General features: G+C 39.9%; 1 protein-coding gene across 2 annotated transcripts in view; it reads right to left on the bottom strand.

The window, feature by feature from the left end:
- Positions 1-24,013, bottom strand: part of ADAMTSL1 (ADAMTS like 1) — a 439,216-nt gene that overhangs the window by 141,526 nt on the left and 273,677 nt on the right. For both annotated transcript variants that reach the window (XM_004949124.5, XM_429157.8), the window contains 2 exons: positions 14,819-14,864; positions 2,275-2,511 (listed from right to left, as the gene is read on the bottom strand). In XM_004949124.5, coding sequence (XP_004949181.2) covers positions 2,275-2,511; positions 14,819-14,864 — 283 coding nt within the window. The remainder of the gene's footprint in view (positions 1-2,274; positions 2,512-14,818; positions 14,865-24,013) is intronic.

Here is a 24,013-nt window from a genome sequence, read left to right as displayed (position 1 = left end):
AGTCACTAAAATTAAAGCAGTGAATTTTGTAGGGTTTAATAATGCTGGCTTTTTTCCTCCTGAGCAAGAGATAATTCTGGCCTCCTTTCTCAAACCTGGAATTGCCTTGAAGCATTCTATACTTCTTTTAAAAAGAAGGAAGAAAAAGTTACTAAAGTAACAAAGATATCCACAGAGAAACCAATTTTAAATTGTTCATAGATGTATGAGTGTAGCCAGCCTCAATCTTCCAAGAGTAAGAAGTGTAATGGGAATGCAGATGTGTTTGTTTTAGTAGTGCATTACTTTCTTGGAAATCTTGTCTCTGGATTGGAGAGATGTGGATTTAACAGATGGACCACTTGGTGGATAAGAAATAGGCTGGATGGTCATACTCAGGAGAAATGTGATCAATGGTTCAATGTCCAAGTGGAGACCAGTGATGAGTGGTGTTCCTCAGGGGTTGATACTGGTACATCTTTGACAGCAAAGCAGACAGCGGGGCTGAGTGAACCCTCAATGTGATGATAAACTGTGTGGTGCAGTTGACATGCTGCAGAAAAGGGATCTTGACAGGCTTGAGAAATACATCCATGTGAACCTTATGAAGTCCAGCAAGTCCAAGTGCAATGTCCTGCACTTAGATCAGGGCATTCCCAAGAAAAACAAACAAACAAACAAACAAACAGGCTAAGCAAAGGATAGATTGAGAACAACCTTGAGAAGGACTTGAAAATGTTGGTTGATGAGAAACTCAATATGACCTGGCAGTGTCCACTTCCAGTCCAGAAAGCTAGTCGTATCCTGGGCCACGTCAAAGGAGTTATCACTGTCAGATCAATGGGAGGTGATTTTTCCCTCTACTCTACTCTTGTGAGATCCTACCTGGAAAACTGTGTTGAGCTCTGGAACCTCCAGCATAAGAAGAATGTTAACCTGCTGTAGCAAGTCCAGAGAAGGACCACAAAGTTGATTAAATGTCTAGAGCACTTCTTCTATGAAGAGTGTCTGAGAGAGTTGGTATTGCTCACCTCAGAGAAGAGAAGGCTTCAGGGAGACCTTACAGCAGCCATTCAATCCTGGGACTTTTTACAAGGGCATGTAGTGACAGGACAAGGGGTAACAGCATTAAACTATAGGAGAATAGATTTAGATTAGGTGCAAGGAAGAAACTCTTGGCCTTTGATGATGGTAGAAAACTGGAACCAGGTTGCCCACAGAAGTTATGGATGTCCCATCCTTGGAAGTATCCAAGGCCAGGCTGGATAGGCCTTTGGGCAGCCTGATCTAGTGAAATGTGCCCATGACCATGGCAAGGATGTTGGAACTAGGTACTTATTGCAAGCTTACTTCTGACTCACAGCAGAAAATCAAGTAGAAAGGAAGTGGAGGTAAGTTTCCAAAGACACAAAACACAGCTGAAAGTACTCTAGTAAGTCAACAAAATATCAAACCTACATATATTTCAAGGAAAATGGGCACTGAAATGTGAACCTAGACTTAGTCTTTTCCAGTATTAAAGTGTGTTCAGTATTTAACAGAGATGGTACAGATGTCTTCCTTTCCATTAGTCTGCTGCCTATATGCAGTTCAAGAGATTATACTATGATGTACATAAATTAAAAATAATGGCAATATATAAGCAAAAGCAACATATAAGTAAAAGGTAATATAAAAACAATTCAGAGACAGGAAAAAAAACAACAAAAAAACAAATTAGGATTAGTAAACTGGATGAATGATCTCTAGACTTTTACGCACTCTTGAAGTGAAGGGTTAAAATGTAACAAACAAAGAAACTGAGGCCCAAAGAGGTGTAGTAGCTTGCTCAGTCATGTATCAAAACAATGGCAGATTTTCCTGCTTAGAATTTTAACTACCACTATGTTGTTTGTGTCTTAAGTGGAGCAATAATTCTCAAACAGAACATAATTTCCTAGACTTGGAAAGCTTTTGTATATCAAAATGAAAAGCTGAAATTATTTCTTAGGATACTTTCAAACTAGATCTGTTACTGAAGCTAACTAGAAAACTGTTCAAAAATGAAGAACACATTCCTCCGAAAAACCAGGGAACACTCATAAAGTAAGAAACTAGCTTTTGATGCTTGATTTTGTACACTGATTTTGTAGATTTATGTCAAACAAGATAACAGAAAAGAGCACAAAATTAAAATGGATGACTAAAAAGAAGAACCCCCAAATGGTACAGGTATGGAGGAGAAGAGAGCACATGAGAGAGAACTGAGGGAAGAATTCATTAGGAAAGATGGCAGAGTAGAGCTTCTCTTCTTACTTGGCACAAGCCGCTGATGCACATATCCAGGGATTCAGTGTAGCATCGGGTCCCATCCAGAACCTTTGGTGCCAGCTCTACAACCAAAGCTGCTCCTCTGGCCTGGCACTTCAGCGAGCATGGGTTGTCAGGATCGTTAGAGACAGGAAGCCACTCGTAAAACTGTCCCTGATACTTGACATCGTTATGAGCTGAGCACTGCTGAGCACGAAAATCACCTGCTTCTGGAGGACAGTCCTGCAGAAAAGGAGGAGAAGGTCAGTGATTCAACTCAGGACAGCTGGTCATGGTGCTGTATAGCTGGCTGGACTTCACAGTTGCCAGATGTACTGAGTTTTTATGTCTAGAATAAATAACACTGAAATAAAAGAGACAGTTTCAGCTACACATAATTCAACTGAATAATTATGTCTTCCCTTTTTCTTTCCACATAAGTATGGAAACAACATCAAGGCTATTGTCTGTTTGCTTATGTTTTCTTTGCTTTTTTTTTTTTTTTTCCCCTCTTTTGTGATCTAAATCAGTAGGGAAACAGGAATAACAAAAATCAATATGTATTTGTAATTCTTCAACACAACAGAGGTAAAGATTTCATAACTGCTAAAAGGCCCCTTTGTGAATACCTTGGGAGGTCTGAGACATATAACTTGACTGTACACTGAGTACTCCTGATATAAAAAAAAACAGAGTCCACTCACACTGCTTGATGTCTCCCATTAGTTTCTCTCCCTGAGATTAGAAAGTGAGGTTTTTCTAAAGTACAGATATTTTCCTGTCAGTCTCTCAGGAGAGCAAGAACTTCAAAATCATGAAACTTCAGGCAAAATAAACATAAGTTCTTTTTATTTCCTATCCAGTTTCTGATCCTTGAAGTCTGATATTTTCAAAAACCACAAAAGCTAGAGATTAGTAATCTTTTTTAGAAAAAACGTGAATTTCTCATATAATTACAGGAATACAGCAGCTAAGGTTAGAGAAAACACTGACCATCATAGGAATTGTAACAAAACAGCAGGTTCTAGGTATGCATTTGTCTCAGATTATTAAGGCCACACAGTACTCCATCTTCCTCTTGTAAGGAAATTCGCCCCTTGTGAAATGAATGCTTGCTATAACTTTGCTTAAGAATGACAGTAGGCAGAAGCATAAACATTCGTTATAGACTTGAAGGAAGGAATGCTAAAATATTTGTGTAAGTTGCTCCAAAAGTAATGTCTCTATTTATTTCCATGGAAAACTACAACAGATACAAATAACACAATAACATGATTTGATAGAGCAAGTTCACAGAAAAAAAAAAAATCTTTTTCAACATAGTCACCATCATTACTGATGTATTTTCCTCAGTGATGAACAAGAGATTGCATGCCATGCTCATAAAAATCTGAACCAGCAGAGGTGACCCACTGTCATCATAGCTGTTATGCACCATCCACTGCCTCACTGTGCTCACACCCACTGTTGGGTCTCCACAGATTTTCAAGCATCAGTAAATGTCCATGGGTGCACTTTTTTCCACATGGAGGAATTCAGTTGCATAACTTTCCTCCATACACACATACACGTCAGATGCCATTTTCTATGACTGCTCCTCTGCTGCCATCTTTCATATGACAACAACATATAATGGAATACTGGTGGGAATGTTTAACCTCTACTGCCATAACACCAACATCCACCTCTGACCTTGCGGGCCAACATAATTAAAAAAAAAGGGACATTACTTTCAGAGCAGCTCTCATACAAGTAGATTATATCCTTAAAAGATTTCTGTATTTTTGTCCTCTAAATAACAACTTCACCCTCTAAAAATCCTGTTGCCATTAATGACAAACTAATTCACCAGTGATGCAACCCCTTAACTAGGAAAATCTTACTGCTATTCAGGTAAAATAATTTTTTTGAGATTTAAATAGTAGCCTCACTTTTTTTTTTTTTTTTTTTTTTTTTCCTATTTCCTGCTCCTTTAAGCAGGGCAGATTATTGTAGTTTTCAATAGCAGTGCCATAGGGACTGCATATCATTCTATTACATTAAAGGATTATTGTTTTTCATTGAAGTCTAAAAGAAAATCTGTCTAAAAAATCGAATTTCCAAATATCCTCTTGAAGGAAACTGGCAAAATCTTCACTATGAAAGTAATGTTTGTATACCTTTAGCCTTCCATTCACTAAGTAGTGGCAAGATGGTTGCATCCATTATGTTTAAATATTGAATGACGTTGGATCACATCACTCCAAACACTTCTTATGGTGAACTATACACAAATACAAGTCATGGCTTTAAGCCATAGATTTTCAGTTAATTTGCTTTCTAGAGAGTGAGCAAATTTTCAGATAATTTGCTCTATTTCTAGTGTGTTAGAACTCGATCTTGTTGGGTCAAGCTCCAGCCAAAGTTCTGGCCTTTAAGGACAAGAAAATAGTGCTCTTGCTACAAAATGCATTAAGAAAGAGATTTGAGCCAAATCTTGCTCTTGAAAAGTATGTATCAAAGAACAATAATGTAGAGCTCATTCATTCTCTTTGGAAGTTGATACTGAAAGTCCAAGGTCAGTGGGAGGACTTAGACAGTACACACCTCTTCTATCCATGTGTTGTGGAAGATTTAAAAATGGGAAAACTGGTGAATGTACTTCACCTTGATTTTTAAATCTCCAGAATAAATAAATAAACGAATATACAGTAAATGACTATACAGGTCCTGTCTGAGATCTGTAATCCAGGCAAACTGTTAAAAAAGAACAACATTTAGACAAAGACTGCAAGTGAAGAGAGTGGAAAAATATGTGTTAATATCATTATTCCTGTATAGCAGTGTGCATTGGGTTTACATGGAAAGGTTTTTGTGGCAGAGAGGCTACCGGGTTGGCCCCTGTGAGCAGAGCCCAGCACTGCCCCTTATCAGATTGGAGCCAGCTCCTACTGCTCCAAAAGGGACCCACTGCTGCAGAGGGTTTTAAAAAGGGAGAAACTGTTGTGAAACAGCAGCTGGGAGAGAGGAGAAAAAAACTGTGAGAGAAACAGCCCTGCAGACCACAAGGTCAGTGCAAAAGGGGGACAGGAAATGCTCCAGGCACAGAGCAGAAGCTCCCTGCAGCCCAGGAGAAGCCTGTGGTGGAGCAGGCTGTCCACCTGCAGCCCATGTGCACTACACAGAGCAGATCTCCATGTGCAGACATGGAGGAGCCCACGTTGCAGAGGTGGATGAGGCCTAAAGGAAGTACATGTCATGGATACCCCCACAGGAGCATGCCCAACTGGAGGTGCAGGCTGGAGGAGCAGCCTGTGGTGGGGTAGGAGGGCTGGAGGAGTGGCTGTCAGTGGGGAACCTGTGCAGAGAAGTGCCTGAAGGGTGGACCCTGTGGTATGGAGTCACGTTGGAGCAATGCTTGGAGAGCTGCAGCTTGTGGGAAGCCCACGTAGGATCAGTTTGGGAAGGACGGCACCCCATGGGAGGGACACCAGGTGGAGCAGAGGCAGACAGTGACCACAAAGTACCAGTGGAGATGAACTGTTATGGATTGACTGCAACCCCGTTCCCTGTTCCCTGTACCGACTGTTGAGAAGGAAGGAGGTAGAAGAGGGTGGTTGGGAAGAAGGTGTTTTCTTTTGCTTTTATTTTCTCACTGCTCCAGTCTGTTTGCAATAGGCAATAAATTATATTCTCTCTACACTGAGTCTGTTTTGCCAGTGATGGTAACTGGCAAACTCCCTGTACTAATCTTGACCCTTGAGTCCTTTTGGTCATATTTTTTCTCTCTCTTCCTTTGAGAAAGAGGAGTGAGGGAGCGGTGTGGTGGAGTTTAGCTGCCCAGCAGGGTGAAACCACTTACATGGTGTAATTAGAGAAAAATGGTCTTTCTGTTCTGCTTTTAAACAGAGGATGAACAAGACAGTTACGGCTTGACCCAAGAACTGCTTTAGTTCTATTTTCTCTTAAGAAGGGAAAAGCAAAGAAGAACACTGTGGCCTTGTTTTTTTGCTACATAATCTTCTGGTGCATACCCTTCCCTGATTTTTTCTGTCCATGAGAGAATACAGTCAGGTCTATTGGCTTGGCTTACGCTTGTTGCTGAGATCCAAGCCAACTCTCTTTTTTGGTTCTAGCTTGGCTCTACCTTCGAAACTTGCTGGCTTGAGATAGCTTTATTTTTACAAAGACAGAAAGGCCCATTAAAGCACACAACATACAGAGCTCATAATCCTGCTTTGTACAGGATTCAATACTATATTTGTTGTGCTGGATTTTATTTTTAAATCAAAGAAATAAAAAATTGTACGGTCAACATAACAAGCTTTCAGTACACGGCAGGTGACCAGGACCAATGTTAAATACTTCCAGTCTTTGATATCATGATCAAAATAAAACAATGGATTGAAATAATAGAGCTTGTGTTAAAAAAGTTTGCATGTGAAATTTGAAGCCATTCAAAGAATACATTCAAGCAGTCACAAAGGCAAACATCCATACTTATCTTGGCACACAGATAAGAAAAGGGGTCACAGTCTGGACCACTACTTTTCTCCTACTGAAATCCTGAGTCCTAAATCTGCCTAAAGGTATTGAAAACACTTCTGCATAAAGATCTTGAAGATCCTTCTCCCTAAAGGAAAATTTCCCTTCCAGCTAAGAAGACGTGTACTTGCACCTACATATATAACACTTGCATAACCTGTGTCCTGTTTTCTGCAAACAAACTGATAGTATAAAAAAATTGCAGTCCAAATATTATCCATCATTAGATAAAGATCACCTAGAATGAAAAAGTAGAAACTGTACAGAGCTTGATATTTTTAATTATTCCTTTGTCTTTATTTTCTTTAGCTTTTAGAGGTTACTGTATATTGTTTGTATTATATCTTAGTAGGGATCAGGGAGGCTTTGTGCAATCGTATAATGTAAGACAGTTAGAAGCTCACAGCCTGTAAATAAGTATTTTACTGGTGGAAATGATGGATAAGGCAAATTCAATGTTTTGCTGTGCATCTGTTCAAGCAGTAAGTTGCAATTTTCTTCTGTACACTTCTCATGCCTTTAAGTATGTATCTGCCTGTTTGAGTGCCAGCTCCTAGTTAGGAGAAATGATAGGCTCTGATTCTTAGCATCGCAGAATCATAGAATGGCCTGGGTTGAGACGGACCATAATCATCTTTTAGTTTCAAATCCCCTGCCACAGGCATGGTTGCCAACCACTGGACCAGGCTGCCCAGAGCCACATCCAGCCTGGCCTTGAATACCTCCAGGGATGGGGCATCCACAACCTCCTTGGACAACCTGTTCCAGTGCGTCACCATCCTCTGTGTGAAAAACTTCCTCCTAATGTCTAACCTAAGCCTCCCCTGTCTCAGTTTAAAACCATTCCCCCTTGTCCTATCACTGTCCACCCTCACAAAAAGCCGTTCCCCTTCCTGTTTATATGCTCCCTTCAAGTATTGGAAGGTCACAATGAGGTCTCCCTGGAGCCTTCTGTTTTCAGTATGTGTGTGGGTGCTTGGTGGAAAGGGATTCTCTACCACTGTTGATTAGCAGTGCTTGAACGGCATGAGCGAGACTACATTTAATCCACCTAAAGGTCTGATCCTGATAGCTGTCTAACAATATGTATGTAGTTTGTTTACATGTACAACAGAGATGAAGAAGGGTGTGTCCACAGATTGAGCCACTCAGAAGTCAGAGGCTGAATTAGACTAGCAGTGAGGCCAAAGCATCTCCATCTTTGTAGGGGTTATACAGTTCTGCAAGGTATTTTGCTGACTACCTGCATGGTCTGCATTCAGCTTGTGTATGGACGGATTGATATCTGACCACAAAAGCAGTAACCATTTGTGGTTCAGGTTACACTATTTTGGGGCTATATGCAAATCTTACAGTTTTTCCTTTGTTTTGAAAGTAAATGTGGGGACCTACAGATATGACGAACTGCTGCCATTGCACTCTTCGAAGAATCAATGAAGAAGAACTAATAAATTTGCATTTTATATAAAAGTCCATTTGTCGTAGAATCATAGAATTACTCAGGTTGGAAAAGACCTTCAAGACTGCCAAGTCCAACCAAAACCTAACCATACTACCCTAACTGTAACAACCCTCTGCTAAATCATGTCCCTGAGCACCACATCCAAACAGTTTTGGATCTTTCCTGAATTCCTGAAGGAATTTTTTCCTGATATCCAACCTAAACTTACCCTGGCGCAACTTGACGCACTTCCCCTCGTCCTGTCACCTGTCAGCAGTGAGAAGAGAACAAACCCACTATCACTGCAATCACCTTTCAGGTATTTGAAGAGAGTGATAAGGTCTCCCCTCAGCCTCCTTTTCCCCAGACTAAACAGCTTCAGTTCCTTCAGTCTCTCCTTGTAGGGAATATTCTCCAAGCCCTTCACAAGCCTTGTTACCCTTCTTTGGACCTGCCCCAGCATATCAGTGTCCTTTCTGTACTGAGATGCCCAAAACTGAACACAGTACTCCAGGTGCAGCCTCACCAGTGCTGAGTACAGGGGCAGGATGACTTCTCTAGTCCTGCTCACCACACCATTCCTGATGCAAGCCAGGATGTCACTGGCCTTCTTGCTATCTGGGCAAACTGCTGGCACATATTCAGCCCACTGTCCATCGGTGCACCAAGGTCCCTTTCCCTTAGGCAGCTCTCTATTTTGTCAAGCTTTCTATTTATTACAGTGTCCTAGGGAGAAAGATTTCCAGTGAATAAGAAAGCAACTGTTTCTTCTCTAACTCTGTGAGTTGTTGATAGTTTTTTGGGGACCTTTAGTTTAGTGTGTTAAGGTTCTTGGGATGTTTCAGAAACACTGTACCTCTGCTGGATAGCTATAATCTCTGTTCACCCTATCAGGTCAAGATTTCCTTGAGTGCAATGAAAATGTGTGTCATTTTAAAGATGACCAGAAATCTCTTTGAAGTATGAAACCTATTTTAAAATAAATACAGAGTTTCATCTTTACCAGTTAAGTACCTAATCCTGGCTATATTATTATGGCTTCCTTCAGATTCACTCGCTTCCTCACATCCAAAAATATTGTTTTCAAGTTGACCTCCGATTTGACATCACTGCAATTCATAAAGTCCATGGAGTTCTGCCATATTTGAAAGCCATTCAAAACAATTTCTATTAATCAACAAACCAGTGGAAAAGATAAGATGAATCCCAGATGTCCCTCGATAGTGATAGGTATATCAGATTTCATGGGACAAAAGTGGGTCAGTCTTCTAAAGTTTACTTAGTGGGTGAAATGTGGAAGATCATATCTAAGCTGTGATAGGTGGAAACAGTTGAGGAACCTTAAAACAGTTTACAATATATGCTCTTGTATATTTGCAGAGGCCAAGAATGATTTACTATACCTGGAGCTTTTCCTCAGTGCAAAAATTGACTAACAACTGGCCTATTCTGTGTAGCATCGGACAGAACAGTTTATTGAACCAGTTCCATGAAGTATGCACTGTGTTTCAACTGCACCAATTTCATTACTGAGAAAGAAATCCTGGGGTCCTCCTCCAATAGGGATTTGCCCAAGTGCAGGGATTTAAGAGATCTAGGGATTTAACAGAAACTCCATTCAACTCAGAAGACTTGCTGAGCATCCTGCTTCGATTAAGTTTCTTGCAACCAAATTTTTCATTAATCTTCATCTGTGGACTCCTAAATAATTTAGACACAGTACTAAATGCTTAGATCAAGTAGGGCCCACAAAACAACTTTCTCTGAATATCTCAAGATAATGCAATATCTGACAGAGAGCAGAGTTGGAGGAATAATGCAAGTAAAGTAAATGAGGGAGTATCAGCAGATGCTTTTTCTCTGCTTTAATTAAACACAGATTATGGCTAAATCAGACAGTGAAGTATCAATCCAAGCCTCCAAGAATACTTGTCACTAGAAATTATTATAAGATCAATTCTTTGATTTCCCTTCCACCCCCCAAATATATTTCCTTTTTGGTTAACGATTCAATATGCAGTTTTTCATGCCATGTTTTCTTTTTGCTCATACCTTTAAAATATTTATGGAAACTGTTTGAAATTCGTTATCAGAAATACTGAATTTAAATGTATGAATTCTCTACAGTGAACAGAATCATACAGTGTGATGGAAGTGATGCTAGCTGTCTGGCTTAAAAGGTCTCTAGATTCATTTGCATAGGATGATAGCAATGGTGGTTTCTTTCTTTCTTTTTTTTTTTTTTTTAATATTTTTCAGTAGTCAAAGACATACAGTCTTCCAAGCTGAAAAGATATATTGCAATATTGAAGCTGACATAAATAGCAACATATCAAATACACTTTTTGCAAAGAAATAATTAGAAGTAATTGCTAGGCAATGCACAATGACAGAAGGTTTATAGTGCACCTGTTCAAAAATAAGATGGCAGCTACTGAAGTCCAGCATTCTGAAGAAACAACCGTAGTCACACTAAATAATTTGAGTTTCTACTTAAGAAATTCTACTTAAAAAGTAAGCTGACATTAAGCTAGTCTGGTGCTAATAAGGAAATGTACTGCTTACATTTACTTATTATTGTTATCATTATGGTCATATTAATGGGATCTACCATCCACAAATTCTGTATTAGACTTAATGGAACTGCTTTTAACTGAGCAGAAAGAGCTAGTAATCTTGTGCAACTTAGAACACTGTCTATTTTAATGTCAAACAGTAAAATCTTAAACGCAGCAGTATTGTAGTTTTCATCATCCTGTTGTCAGGCAGAAATAAACAAACAAACAAACAAATAAATGACTTTGGAAATGAAGTGCCGCTCCCCTGCATCTCAGTTTTCCTCTGGTTTGATTCAGCAAGCAGTGCAATAAAAAGCAATATGTCAGGGAAACTGAAGAATTTCTCAATCACACATGCACACACAAATATTGCAACCCCACCATACATACATATATGTGTGTGTATATGCATATATATATATGTATACATATGCATATATATAATTTATATGTATATATATATATATATATATTAGATGTAAGGAAAAACTTTTTTCTCCCAGATTGTGGTCAGGCTCTGGAATGGCCTGCCCAGGGAGGTGGTGGAGTCACCATATCTGGCAGTGTTCAAGAGGTGTCTGGATGAGGAGCTACGAGATATGGTTTTTTGGCTTGTGGTAGTAATAGTAATGGGATGGTTGGCCTAGATGATCTTGTAGGTCCTTTCCAACCTTGTGATTCTATGATTCTAAAAATATGCTTTTGTTGCATTTGGAGTAATTTTCTAAAGAAAAACAAATTACTCCTTCCCTTCCCCCATGATTACTTTCTAAAATGGCTGGTAACATACTTGGAGTCAGTATGAATAGTAATAAGAAAAAAGACTGTTGCAATTCAACCCTAAATCATCATCAGATTCTCTCATTCCTTCCTTCACTATTTACACATGTGGCTTCATACCCACAATCTTTCCAGTTTCTGATCAACACCAGGCGATGCAAGTGGTGAAAATACTGGATTAGATTCAACCTTTTAAGGACTGCTCAGAAGCTTTACAGAAAGCAGTGTCAATCTCTCTTAGCCAGTAATATTCAAAAAAGGTTCAGCATCCCTAGAATAACACAGTCCACCAAAGAAATAGATGTGCCACTCTCTCCTCTTGTTTCTCTATTTCTTTATATAATTCTAGGTGGGTTTTTTTTCTTTTCTTTTACATTTTTTCCTGTTACTTAATTTCAGAATGAATTAAAACCAGCTGTAGCGAAATCTTGCAAATGATAGTGCCTACAAAAATGTGTCCATTGCCAGACTCCAAGAAGTATTCTTCCCATTCTCTAATTTCAGCTTTGAAATAGCTTTCTTTTAGCAAACATGACTACCCATCCTTTCCTGTAAGAGGACAGTCATATAAACAAAAACATGTCAGTTCACAGAAAGATCGTTTGCAGAGAACAAAAAGATAAGTTATTTTATGAACAATAACAACAGTGCTCACGTTAAGCACAAGCTAATGGCAATGAAAGCTCATTTTTCAGGACTCTGTGATTTCCACAGGAATCAAAAAGGAATTTTCCACAGTGCATGATAGCTAACTTCATTTAGCAGGGTGGAATGCAGACCTTACTCTCATGCAACCGACTGCCAGCCAACACAAATGAAAATGTAGATCTCATTGAGCCTGGCAGTTCCCTCCTCCTGATTTTCAGTGACATTGAAGATGAAATCTTAAAAATGGAAACAAACAAAAATTCATACACAAATGTGTGCAGTTTTCAGTGTGTGGGTGTATCCAGGGAATTAAGAGACAAACATATCATTAAAAGGACAGTATATGCTAATCTGGAAGAGTTTGCGGTTCTGTAACAGAGGGGTTTTCAGAGCAGAGATGCACATTAAGGCTTCCCAGACTGCTTTAGATTTTCACTTATGCTGTACAAGGTACTTCAAAGCGGTACTCATCCCCAGAAACAGAGGGCTGAGGGCTATTCCAGCCATTGCAGGAACCTGCCACAATTTCTGTGTCTGGATGTGGTGTCAGTGTCATTGCAGTGGCTCATAGTAGGAATACCAGTACACAGTATCTCAGATTAGTAATGAAGGTGAATGGAAGGCCATAACATCATAAGGCTCAATGTATTTTAAAAATAAATAGAAAATGTTTCCCCCTGAGATCAGATGTCTGCAAAATGAATACAGCCAAGTTTCTTTTCATTTTTTTTTTTTACATAAAGCCATACTTGAAAAGCCTGGTCAATGTCCGATGCTGTCTGAAGCTTTATGGTTCTTTGATTTATTGCTTGTTTGGCAAGCTTATAAATAAGAAATAAATGAAAACTTATTTAATCTTTTTGTTCTGGAAAAGACAAGGCAGCACAATCTATTCTCCACCTTCTCCGATAAACAATTTTAAAATAATAAATGCAGTCTTGGTTCTTCATTAGACAGTGGCAAAATTGTCACTAATTTTAGCATTGTAAAGAAATCTGAGAGTTTCACTTTGGATTACTTGATATTAAACAATTGAGTGAGTATTGAAGCTGCCATTTTGAGAAGTGTGAAGCGCTCGTACTGTCAAATATAAGGTGTGTTAAGGAATCACCTGACAACTATGAAAGGATTTATTTTGGAGAAAAGCTGTCCAAGCCTACAGTCCCAACAGAGAACCTAAGCTAAAAATAATATTAAAAAAAAATATATGTTCTTTGTCTTGGAAAGTAAAGCTCACTGATTACAGAGGAAGGGTTGCAACACAGGTAGAATGCCAGACCCTCATCAGGGTGATCCTGGAACAGCTAATGGCAGCACAGCAGGATGCTAGTATGCATCACTGCTCTTAGTATACACAAGAGCAGGTCAAGAGGGAAAAGGAGCTGCCACAGTGTGCATCCACACACAAACCAAAACAAAGCCAATGCGTTCTCCCTCTCCTTATCTTTAACATCTTACACAAGTCTGTAGAATGCAACTTGACTGACACAAATCTATCTTCCCATTCCTTCCCGGGTCACAGTGTAGCCTAAATGCTTCACACCAGCGGGAAATTTGACTGTTAATCAGCCAGCAGACCTATTTATTGACTGTCCCAGTTCTTGTCAGTTAGTAAAGCAAATACCTAGATTGATGGGAGATCTCAGTGACACAAAGGATACACCCATAACCAATTTCTGAGGCAAAAGTGTGAGAAATGGGAAGCATGAGGAACTATAACTCAGACTGGAGAAAGCAACTTCTTTCATTGTGCACTGTGGTCTACTAAAAAGAATATAAGCCAAACATGAGGAAAAATACTCTTTTTTTTTTTTTTAACTTAAACTTTTTAACTTTTTCAGACAAAGCACCTATTGAAAAGCTTCTGAATATGTCCCTATCAGGCATGAGAAAGCTTGGCCCTGAGCATGTTTGATTTCATTTTCCATCTTTACTGGTAAAACTGACATTGCTTCATGTAATTTGAGAGGTTTCACAATCCTTGGCACCCAATAAAACTTTCCGTATGAAAGTCTTTATTTCCATTTTCATCAGTGAAAACACGCTTTCACTTTGGTGAGCATGGAAGTTGAAGTTTCTTATTTTATTCTATTGAAAACTACATTCACTATAGAAATAGCAAGCAAAAGCATTTGCTTTTCGAAGACGTGCAGCAGAATTACACTGTACACAGTACTGGGAAGGCACAGGTGAACAGCAACATACATCTCTTACTAACTTGTCTTCAGTTCTTAACAGCTTAATCCTTAAACCTGACAGATGGCCCAGTGTGAACCAGCTGCCTGCAGAATTAGCACTAGGAACATAAGTGGACTTTCATTCTGCTGTGGGCTTATAAAGAACAACTCTGAAATTTCAGTGAGAGACTCCATAGAAAGACTGTGACTGCAATTCCAAGCAAACAATTTTAGCACCATGCTATGTCACTGTTGTGCCAGCCTCTTAAGAAAGCAACAATGATTTGCTAGAGGTCTTGTGATATAAAGGAGGTTTAGATGTCACTGTGTTTCCACTATCACACGAGGAAATTAACTTTGTTATACGAACATGACTATCGTATGTGATGATCTGCGTTATATCAAAGCTATACTTCACTTACCACATTGCTGCATGTCCTGTATCGGATGTTTCGCCCTTCACAGGTCCTGTGTCCAAAAATTAAAAACAAACCCAAAGCATTAATAGCTGAATATAACAAGCAATCACATACTGTCTACTGCATCTGTATTTTTCCAAAGAGGATCTCAAAGCACCACGTCCCCCCACCAGCCCTCCTCCCAGAAAGAAAGGCCTCTCTGTCTCTGGATGGATGTTGAGGTGGGAATTCTACAATTCCCCAGTTCCTACCTAAGAAAATGAAGTTCTACAAGGTGGCATTAGCTTACAGGTGAGGCTGGAGGCTGGTACGCACTGCACAGCTGACAGTTAACATCTGAACTACACTGACCAGAGTTTCCCAGCTTGCCACACAGCTCTGTGCCTGCCTTTCTACAGCTCTGAGCTGGGATGCAACCAGGTCGGCCCTCTGGGCCAACAGTGACCTGTTGGTGGCCCACTCTCCAAGGGACTTCTCCTTTCTTGGTGCAGGGGGAGGATGTGAAGGCAAAACGTGCCCCTAAATCACCAGTCCCCAGTTACATCTCCAGGCCCTCCAGCAGAGTGGCATCCAAAGAGCAGCTGGGCCAGCAGAGGTCAAAGAGGGCACAAAGAGAGCCCCACATCTGCTCCCCATGGCTCTCCTCCCCTTCGTGTGCAGCAGACCCATACCAGCTCAGATGACAGGAGGCCCCCAGGAGGAAAGGTCAGCATCCAGATACCTTTTCAGCCCTCCGTAGTGTGCTCTCTGAGTAATTGATCTTGAGTTTTGTCTGTTTTATAAGCTCAGATTTTACTCCATGAAGGTCCTTGGTATAAATCAGAATTCAATATTTGGCTTTTAAAGATTATCCTTCAAAAGAATGGAATTCCTTACATTTTTAATTTCTTAATTTCACAATTTTTTTCTTTCATTCTTTTTTTTTTTTTTGGTCAGGATTTAACAAGCACACATTCCTTGAGGACTAAATGCCTGCCAAGACTGAAGTTTTAAATCCAAACCATTTTGAACTATCCAAGAGAGAAGACATCATCTGCGTGCATTTGTGTGGGTTCTTTTTTCCTTCTCCTTTTTTAAGATTAAAAAAAAAAATAAAATTCCACACTGTGTTAACTCTAGAATAAACTGAATGGCTCGCCTTTACATTATTGAAACCATCCTTCCTTCTATCTTTCTCCACACACCTGAAAGGTGATAAGACTTAATTGTGAAATTTCTTGAGTAGTCAGTTTCACCTTTCTGAGTAAAAAATCAGGGCAAAACACAGTATTATGAATATATCATCATGGTGTAAATGATTGCAAGAGGAGATAAATATGAAAACAAAGCCAATCATTTTTTTCAGAAAAAAAAAAAAGTAAGAAGAAAGATAATACGTTGTACTCTGGAGCATTTAGCATATAAACAATACTATTCATAGCATAATATTGATACTACACATTTCATGCTTATATAATGTTACATAATTAACTCACATAAGTTTTTACCACTGCATGCATCCACAGAACATAAAAGCATGCAGAAGACATTCAGCATGCTTTTATGTTGTATATGGAAAAACAGTTTAGCAATAAAAGAATAAAAATAATATTCATAATAGGCTGTCAAGTAGCATAGCAATATTCAGATTAAAAAAAAGCAAAAGAAATCAAGCAACATGCCAGTCATTTCTGAGCAATATTGGCATCTTGTTGATATATTGTTTTTCAGGCCAAAGCTTTGTTTACACACCAAGACATTCACTAAAGGCACTCTTAATTTACACCTATCAAGAGCAAATGAATAAAACATATCATGCATCATGCGGGCAGTCCTAGATCACTATCTCAGTTGTTATCCAGCAAATTACATATGCATCCCGTATCTCTCTCATAAATGCCATACAACCCATCAGACGTACCTTTCCTCTGCATAGACTTGCTGCTGTTGAAATTGCCATAATTTATTAACCTCAGAAGCACTGATCTGCCACAGAAATTGAAACTTCCTCTCTGTTATTTGCCTCACATTGTGTCAGATTGTCACTTCCTCTTTACACATTTTGTTCTTATTTTCTGTTTTAAAATGAAAAACCACTTAATCTTTGCTTATTCTTTGCACTATGGAAAAGTACAGGTACTTTCATTTAGACATACGCCACAGAACTACTCAGATTTTTCTTCCAATTTCTCTCCTTTGGCTAATGGCCAGAGTTGTTCAGAACAAATACGGGATTCTGGATGCAGCCAATGCTGTGATGATTCATGAATGCTAGGAACCACTCTTGCAAAACTCTTTGTCCCCTTGCCAGGATCAAACTTATGATTTTTGTTGTTTAAACTCATTATTTCCCTATTATCAACTATCAGCCAAAAGCATGAAAGCTGTTTTCAGCCTAAACTCATACATTTTCACAGTAGGTTTGTAGAGTACTTTGGGTTTCAGATCTATGCTGCTTCAGTATTCCAGATTCTCTTAATCTCAGGCACCCAATGTGGGACTAAAACTTACAAAATTTGTTGAAAATAGATGGTTAAATAAATATGGCAGAAAACAAAAACAAACAAACAAAAAGACTGATTTAAGTAGCAGCTGTTTAAGGAACAGATCTTGATTTTTTAAATGTAAATTCTGTTTCTAAATCTTTTTTTTGCTTAAAACAGTGTTGCTGAAACCATCTAGAGAACTTAATCCTGCTGGATAAAAAAACACAGCTCCTTGCATGATGCTAGAGTGAGCCACATTTTTTTCCTCTAGGTAAGGTTTGAACTACTGACACAGGTCTTGTGTCTTAGTGTGGATGCTTTGCAGAATAGCACAGCACGTGGCAGTTAACTTCCAAGGAAGGAATACAGCAGATTAGTAAGGCCACATTATGAGGCAGAGCCATCGCACACCCTCTGATCTCTGTGGATTAAATGTGAGACCTATGATCAACAAGAGAATATACAAACACTCAGAAATGTCAGAAGTCACCCAAAATAGCAAATTAGTCTTGGAGAGCACACAAAGAGTGGGAGCAATAAAAGGTATTTCTACAGTCTTCTCTGTCATCGGGCCTACTCTGCAGGAGATTTTGCTGAGAATGAAGGTGGGTCAGGGTTTGGCTTGACAGGCAATTATTATCATGTGAATATGTAAGAAAAGCAAGCTATTGGGAATCATGTTTCATTCTTCAAACTTAGTCACTTGTTTCCAGTAAAGTTTATGAAAGAGGTTAACAACTTTTAATATATTAAAATATTCACTTCATTTAATGTAAACAACACCAAATCCTGGTATTTATTTCTTCAGGCTCCAGTTTGTAGAGGAACTTAGTTCAACTCACCCCCTCAACGGTCTAAAGTAGACGTGTTGTTGCGCTCAGCTAGAGCTAGAAGCCTTGCAATAATCCACGCCAGAAGGAATAGCAACCCCAAGCCAGAGTTGCCTTTATCTGTAATTACTAGAGGCGATGAAAGAAATTTGCAGAGGAGGACCTCATAAACTCCTGCTACTCTCAGTGGTCATTAGAGTTTGAAATGCTTTTCTTAAGAACCAAGTCCCTACATAAGCAAGCAACTAAGAGCCAGAGGTAGGTTATTTTTGCAGATCAGAATTTTGATGCAACTATTCACTACAGGATTTGAAATTTGATGTAACACTGGACAATATTTACTCTCCTTTATTTTCACATCCCTTGATAACCACTCATCTGGGACAGATTTTAGTTCTGTCACTGCACCTGTAAGACAAATGTGCTGTGTGCCTTTCTGTTCTCATGACAACTTACACAGGCTGAGTAAGCCCTTCACTTCCCTTGGTGCCAAACAGGCACAAGGTCATGCTTCTCACACATCTTACATCCCTCTTTCCTCATCCTGTTACTCTTATCTGTATTCCAAATGTTGTGCAGTATTATTACTCCCTCCCATCCTCATTACAATTTCTATATTTCTCCTTTTCTGAGAAGAAGTATTTTTCATTTTTCAGTGAATCCCTTTTCCTATAAATGAGACTTGGCAGAATCAAATCATTCTGAAAAATATTGATGCATCAACACCATTCTGAATATGAATTCTCTTTTTCAAACCTCCTTCTAAGGTCTGTACAATCGCATGTTCATATCACTGAACTGACAATAAAATGAAAAACTGTATTAAATATTGCCATATCCTTTTGTTAATACGTTCCTCACACGGCACAATGGGTTAGGCAGATTGCGCTCGTGTGTTTTGACATGTAGCTTGGCCTTGTAACTGTAAAAACCTTTCATTCCTTATATTTAGGTGACTGAAAGTCTCCTGCATCTTCTTCAAGTAGTGAAACACTAGAATTTTTACAGCAATAGTTAACACTGCGAAAAGAAAAGAGAAGGGGGCATGGATAGTCAAGCTAACTTTCCCTGGCAAATTTTGTTACAGATTTATGATTATTCTTTCTGCAGGAGAGAAAAAATAAACAAAGTGAATGCAAAGCGCCAACTTGAATCACTGCAGGCAGGAAGCTGGCTAGGCAAATCAAAACATGAATTCTAATCAGTGGCCACCAAAGCCCTACTTTTTCATAAATAATTCTTTCCACAGACTTTTAATTAGGGAATCAAGTATTCTGATGAAAGTAATGCATCTTAGTACTAAACAAACATTGATCATCACATATGTTGAGCTGAGTACAGGACTAACAAAAATCCCATGTTTTATACTGTTTTATACTGTGAGACTCTTCTGTAAATCTCGAGTAAATTTAGAAGAATCAAGAGGATGGAATATGGCTATACACATATGCAATATGACTACACTGTGTATCATAGAATCATAGAATCAGAGAAAGAATTGGGCTGCGGAACCTTAGAGACCATCCAGTTGTAACCCTACCTGCTATCCACCAGACCAAGCTGCCCAGTGCCCCATCCAACCTGGCTTTGAATGCTTCCAGGGACAGGGCATCCACAGTGTTTCTGTGCATCCTGTTCCAGTGCAGCTTTGTGGAGCCTTCTCCATCTGAACAAATTCAATACTGTCAACATTTCTTCATAACAGAGGTGCTCCAGTCTTCTGATCATCTTCATGACCCTTCTCTGGACCCATTCCAATAGCTTTGCACACTTAGATTCATAGAATGGCCTGGGTTGAGAAGGACTATAATCATCTAGCTTCAACCCCCTGCCACGGGCACGTTCTACAACCACTAGGCCAGGCTGTCTGGAGTCCCATCCAGCCTGGCCTTCAATGCCTCCAGGGATGGGGCACCCACAACCTCCTTGGGCAACCTGTTCCAGTGCATCACCACCCTCTGTGTGAAAAAAATCCTCCTAATATCTAAATTAAACCTCCCCTCTCTTAGTCTAAAACCATTTCCCCTTGTCCTATCACTATCCACCCTCATAAAAAGCCATTCCCCCTCCTGTTTATATGGTCCTTTCAAATATTGGAAGACTATGATGAGGTCTCCCCAGAGCCTTCTCTTCTCTAGGCTAAACAAGCCCAGTTCCCTCAACCTTTCTTCATAGGAGAGGTGCTCCAGCCCTCTGATCATCTTCTCTGGACCCATTCCAAGAGCTCCATGTTCTTCTTGTGTTGGGGGCTCCAAGCCTGGACACAGTACTCTGGATGGGGTCCCACAAGAGCTGAGTAGAGGGGGACAACCACCTCTCTCTCCCTGCTGGCCACTCTTTTATTAATGCAGCCCAGAACATAGCTGGCTTTCTGGGCTGCAAGCGCACACTGCTGGCTCATGTCCTTCTTGCACGGGTGGCCCCAGACTTGGATGCAGTACTCTAGATGTGGCCTCACAAGGGCAGAGCAGAGGTGGGATTACCTCCCTTGCCCTGTTGGCCACCCTTCTTTTGATGCAGCCCAGGATAGTGTTGGCTTCCAGGCTGCAAGTGTATACTACTGACTCATGTTAAGTTTTTCTTCTGCCAGGACCCCTGAACCCTTCTCGGCAGGGCTGATCTCAAAGAGTTCTTCTCCCAGTCTGTACACACATCTGGGGTTGCCCTGATTCAGGTACAGCACCTTGTACTTGGCCTTGTGGAATCTAATTAAGACTCTCTTTCTGAGCCAGTACAGGTCCGTTTGGATGGCATCCCTTCCTTCTATTTTATCAACTGCACCATCCAGTGCAATGTCACTAGCAAAATTGCTGAGGCTACATTTGATCCCACTGTCTAAAAAGGAAAGGGTTTATGTGATAATTACTACACCCAAATCTTATTGATTGTTTAGGAATTTGAAGAACATGTGAACTACTTGTATCTGAAAAAACAGACCTCTCTCATGGTGATATTAGTACAAAAGAATTCTTGTTTCTGGGCGCATAGTCCTTGTTGAAACTGAATGGTAAAATATCTCCTACAGAAAGCCATCCAACTTCTAAAATTTTATTTGCACAATAGGCTATAATGCTAAAAATAGCCAAGGTAACTTAAAGGTAGCTAGCCTAGTTACTGATGTTTGGCTATTCATTCAGTCTAGGCAAAATAACAGAGTTCATAAAAGCTAATTTATCTATAGATCTTGGCAGAGATAAAAGCATTTCCTTGTGAAGATAACATTAAATTCAAGTCACAATTTAATTTTAAATTCCAGAAGTTAAGGGGAAGAGTTAAGATTTGAGAATTTTACTTGAAACTTACAATGGATATCTATAGTTCCAACAGTGCTCCCACTCACACAAAGCTCTTACTCTGGATAGCTTCTGCTACCACTGGAATTTAAGGTTAGCATTGTATTTATTCAAAAGTAAAGCAGACCTTGGACTTTCGGTATACAAATTGCTAAACAGAGTATAGTTTATTTCAATTTTTACTTTCAAAATATTCTTTGCATTAAGCAGAACCACTAAGTGTTACTTTCTAACAGCAATCAATAAATAGCACTCTCTAAACTCTCAATCCAATTCAGAGCTATTCAATCCAATTGAAATAAGAAAAATCAAATTTGAGAAAAATAAAAGAAAAACAGGAGAAAAAAATTATCAGATTGCTTTCAGACTGCTGTTGGCTGTGGGTTTTTTTTTTTTTAATTTAAATATATATGCAGTCATTCCCTTGTGTTCTTCACTGTAGTATTATTAATTTTCATAAGAATTTTTTTAAAGTCTCTTTAAATTAGATTTGAACATACAACACATTGCACATATACAGCAGGTTATTATAGTTGAAAATATTTTTCAGTTGTTCACTAGCCAAGAAAGGAAAGAAAAAAAGCAACAATTAAAGAAACGCCTTTCAGCAAAATAATGGTAAGGACGATCTCTACAATTAAGTGAAAAGAAAACATAATATTAAATCTCACCTTGTCTGTGCCATCACAAAGATAGCATCTAGAACATATCACTGGCACCAAAGTACTAATATCCCAAATCTCAACATGCCTGAGCTCAGAACTAGATCCAAGCTCTGCAGCTGGTCTCTACAAAACAGCTGTGCTGAATACAAATACCCAGTTCCCCGTGCTTTGAGATAGTTTGAACCTGCATCTGAACAATGTGTTACCCCAGCTCCACTAAATTGTTCCTGTTCTTTCACATAAAATTTGTGGCCCTATGGCATCACAACTTAACTCCATCTTAAATGTAGTATGGCTTATAAAAACTCCACACCATGCTAGGACTTGGCTGATTTAGTTATTTTTCACTTAAATCTCAGAACAGATTTATTGAAAGGATTATGAACATAGAGGAGATTTTCCAGTGAATGTGGCCTTATGAGCAGTATATCATAGACTCATGGAATTGCAGAAAGACAGGATAGCTTGGGTTGAAATGGACTTTAAAGATCATCCAGTTCCAACACCCTGCTGTGGACTGGTTTCCACCCACCAGCTCAGGACCCCATCTGTAAGAGACTATTCTTTTATATCATTGACTCAAAGTTTGCTGAGGAACAAGTCCAGGCAAGTCCTGGGCAAAGGCAGAGAAATCTTTTGTCGTGAGGACACTGATGGACAGGTCCTGGCTAAGGATTGTGAAATCCTCTAAGGAGCACAGATGGACAAGGCCAGGGGCATCGAGAGAGAGATAAGCTGCTGCTAATGGCCGGGAAACGGTCTTTTTGTGTGTACTTATCTCAAGGAAAATGGCCATCTCAGGAGGTATGCACAGGACTCTTGCTCAAGCACCCAGGAATGTCAACGTAGGCAGCAGAAAATGGAGGATAAAAGAGGGTCCAATAACCACAACGGTGGTAGCTGATCCTTCACCACAACCACAGCAACGGTAGAGGCTTATCACTCACTACGACAGACTTGAGGGGTTCTCTGCCATCTGATCCTTCACCACAACAGGGAGACTGATCTCTACGTGGAGGCTGATCTCTCACCGCAACACAGAGGCTGATCTCTCATGATCTCTCACCACGACACGAGCTTCCTGCCTTCAGATCCTTCTCTACAGACCGTTTGCTGACGGACTTCCCTGGGCCTGCTACCTGAGACCTGCTGCTTCCTCCCTGACCTGCACCCTCTCGTTGCCCAAGACCGGCCTCGCTGCTCCTGCCCTTCGTCCTTGGACCGTCGGAACATCGTGCAACGCGACTGCTGCCGGATCCTGGTGGTGACTATCCCCGCTTTACGCAATTCTTGCCTCTTTCTATCTTTTCTATCGCTCGCCTTCCCTTCCCCATCACTCCAATCCTTAATAGTGTCTGTCCTCCCCTTTCCCCATCTCCCTTATTAACATTTGTAATAAACTGGTCGGACCAACATTTGAACCGTTGTTTCTTAATCTCACGCCGGGCATACATATTTCAAAGAACCTCCTCTCCCTCCTTTAAATTGGAGTGAGACACCATCCAATCTGGTCTTGAACATCTCCAGGGATGGGGCAACCACATCTTATCTATGCAGCCTCTGCCAGTGTCTCACCAGCAAGACATTTCCTCCTAACATCTAACCTAAATCTCCCCTTTCAGTTTAAAATAATTTCTCTTTGTTCTGGGGAGGGAGTTTTTATGAGGGCATGTAGCAGCAGGAAGAGGGGAAATGGATTTAAAATGGAAGAGGGTAGATTTAGACTAGATATCAGGAGGAAATTCTTTACTGTGAGTGTGGTGAGACACTGGAACAGTTTGCCCAGTGAGGCTGTGGATTTCCCCTCCCTGCAAGCATTCAAGGCCAGGCTGGATGGGGCTTTGAGCAACCTGGTCTAGTGGAAGGTGTCCCTGCCTATAGCAGGAGGGTTGAAACTAGATGATCTTAACGGTTGCTTCCAGTTCAAACTATTCTATGATTCTGT

Source organism: Gallus gallus, chromosome Z, assembly GCF_016699485.2.
Source record: "Gallus gallus isolate bGalGal1 chromosome Z, bGalGal1.mat.broiler.GRCg7b, whole genome shotgun sequence".
Classification (NCBI taxonomy): Eukaryota; Metazoa; Chordata; class Aves; order Galliformes; family Phasianidae; genus Gallus; species Gallus gallus.
Note: the sequence above shows the minus strand (reverse complement) of the source record. Positions and strands in the feature narration are given on the sequence as shown.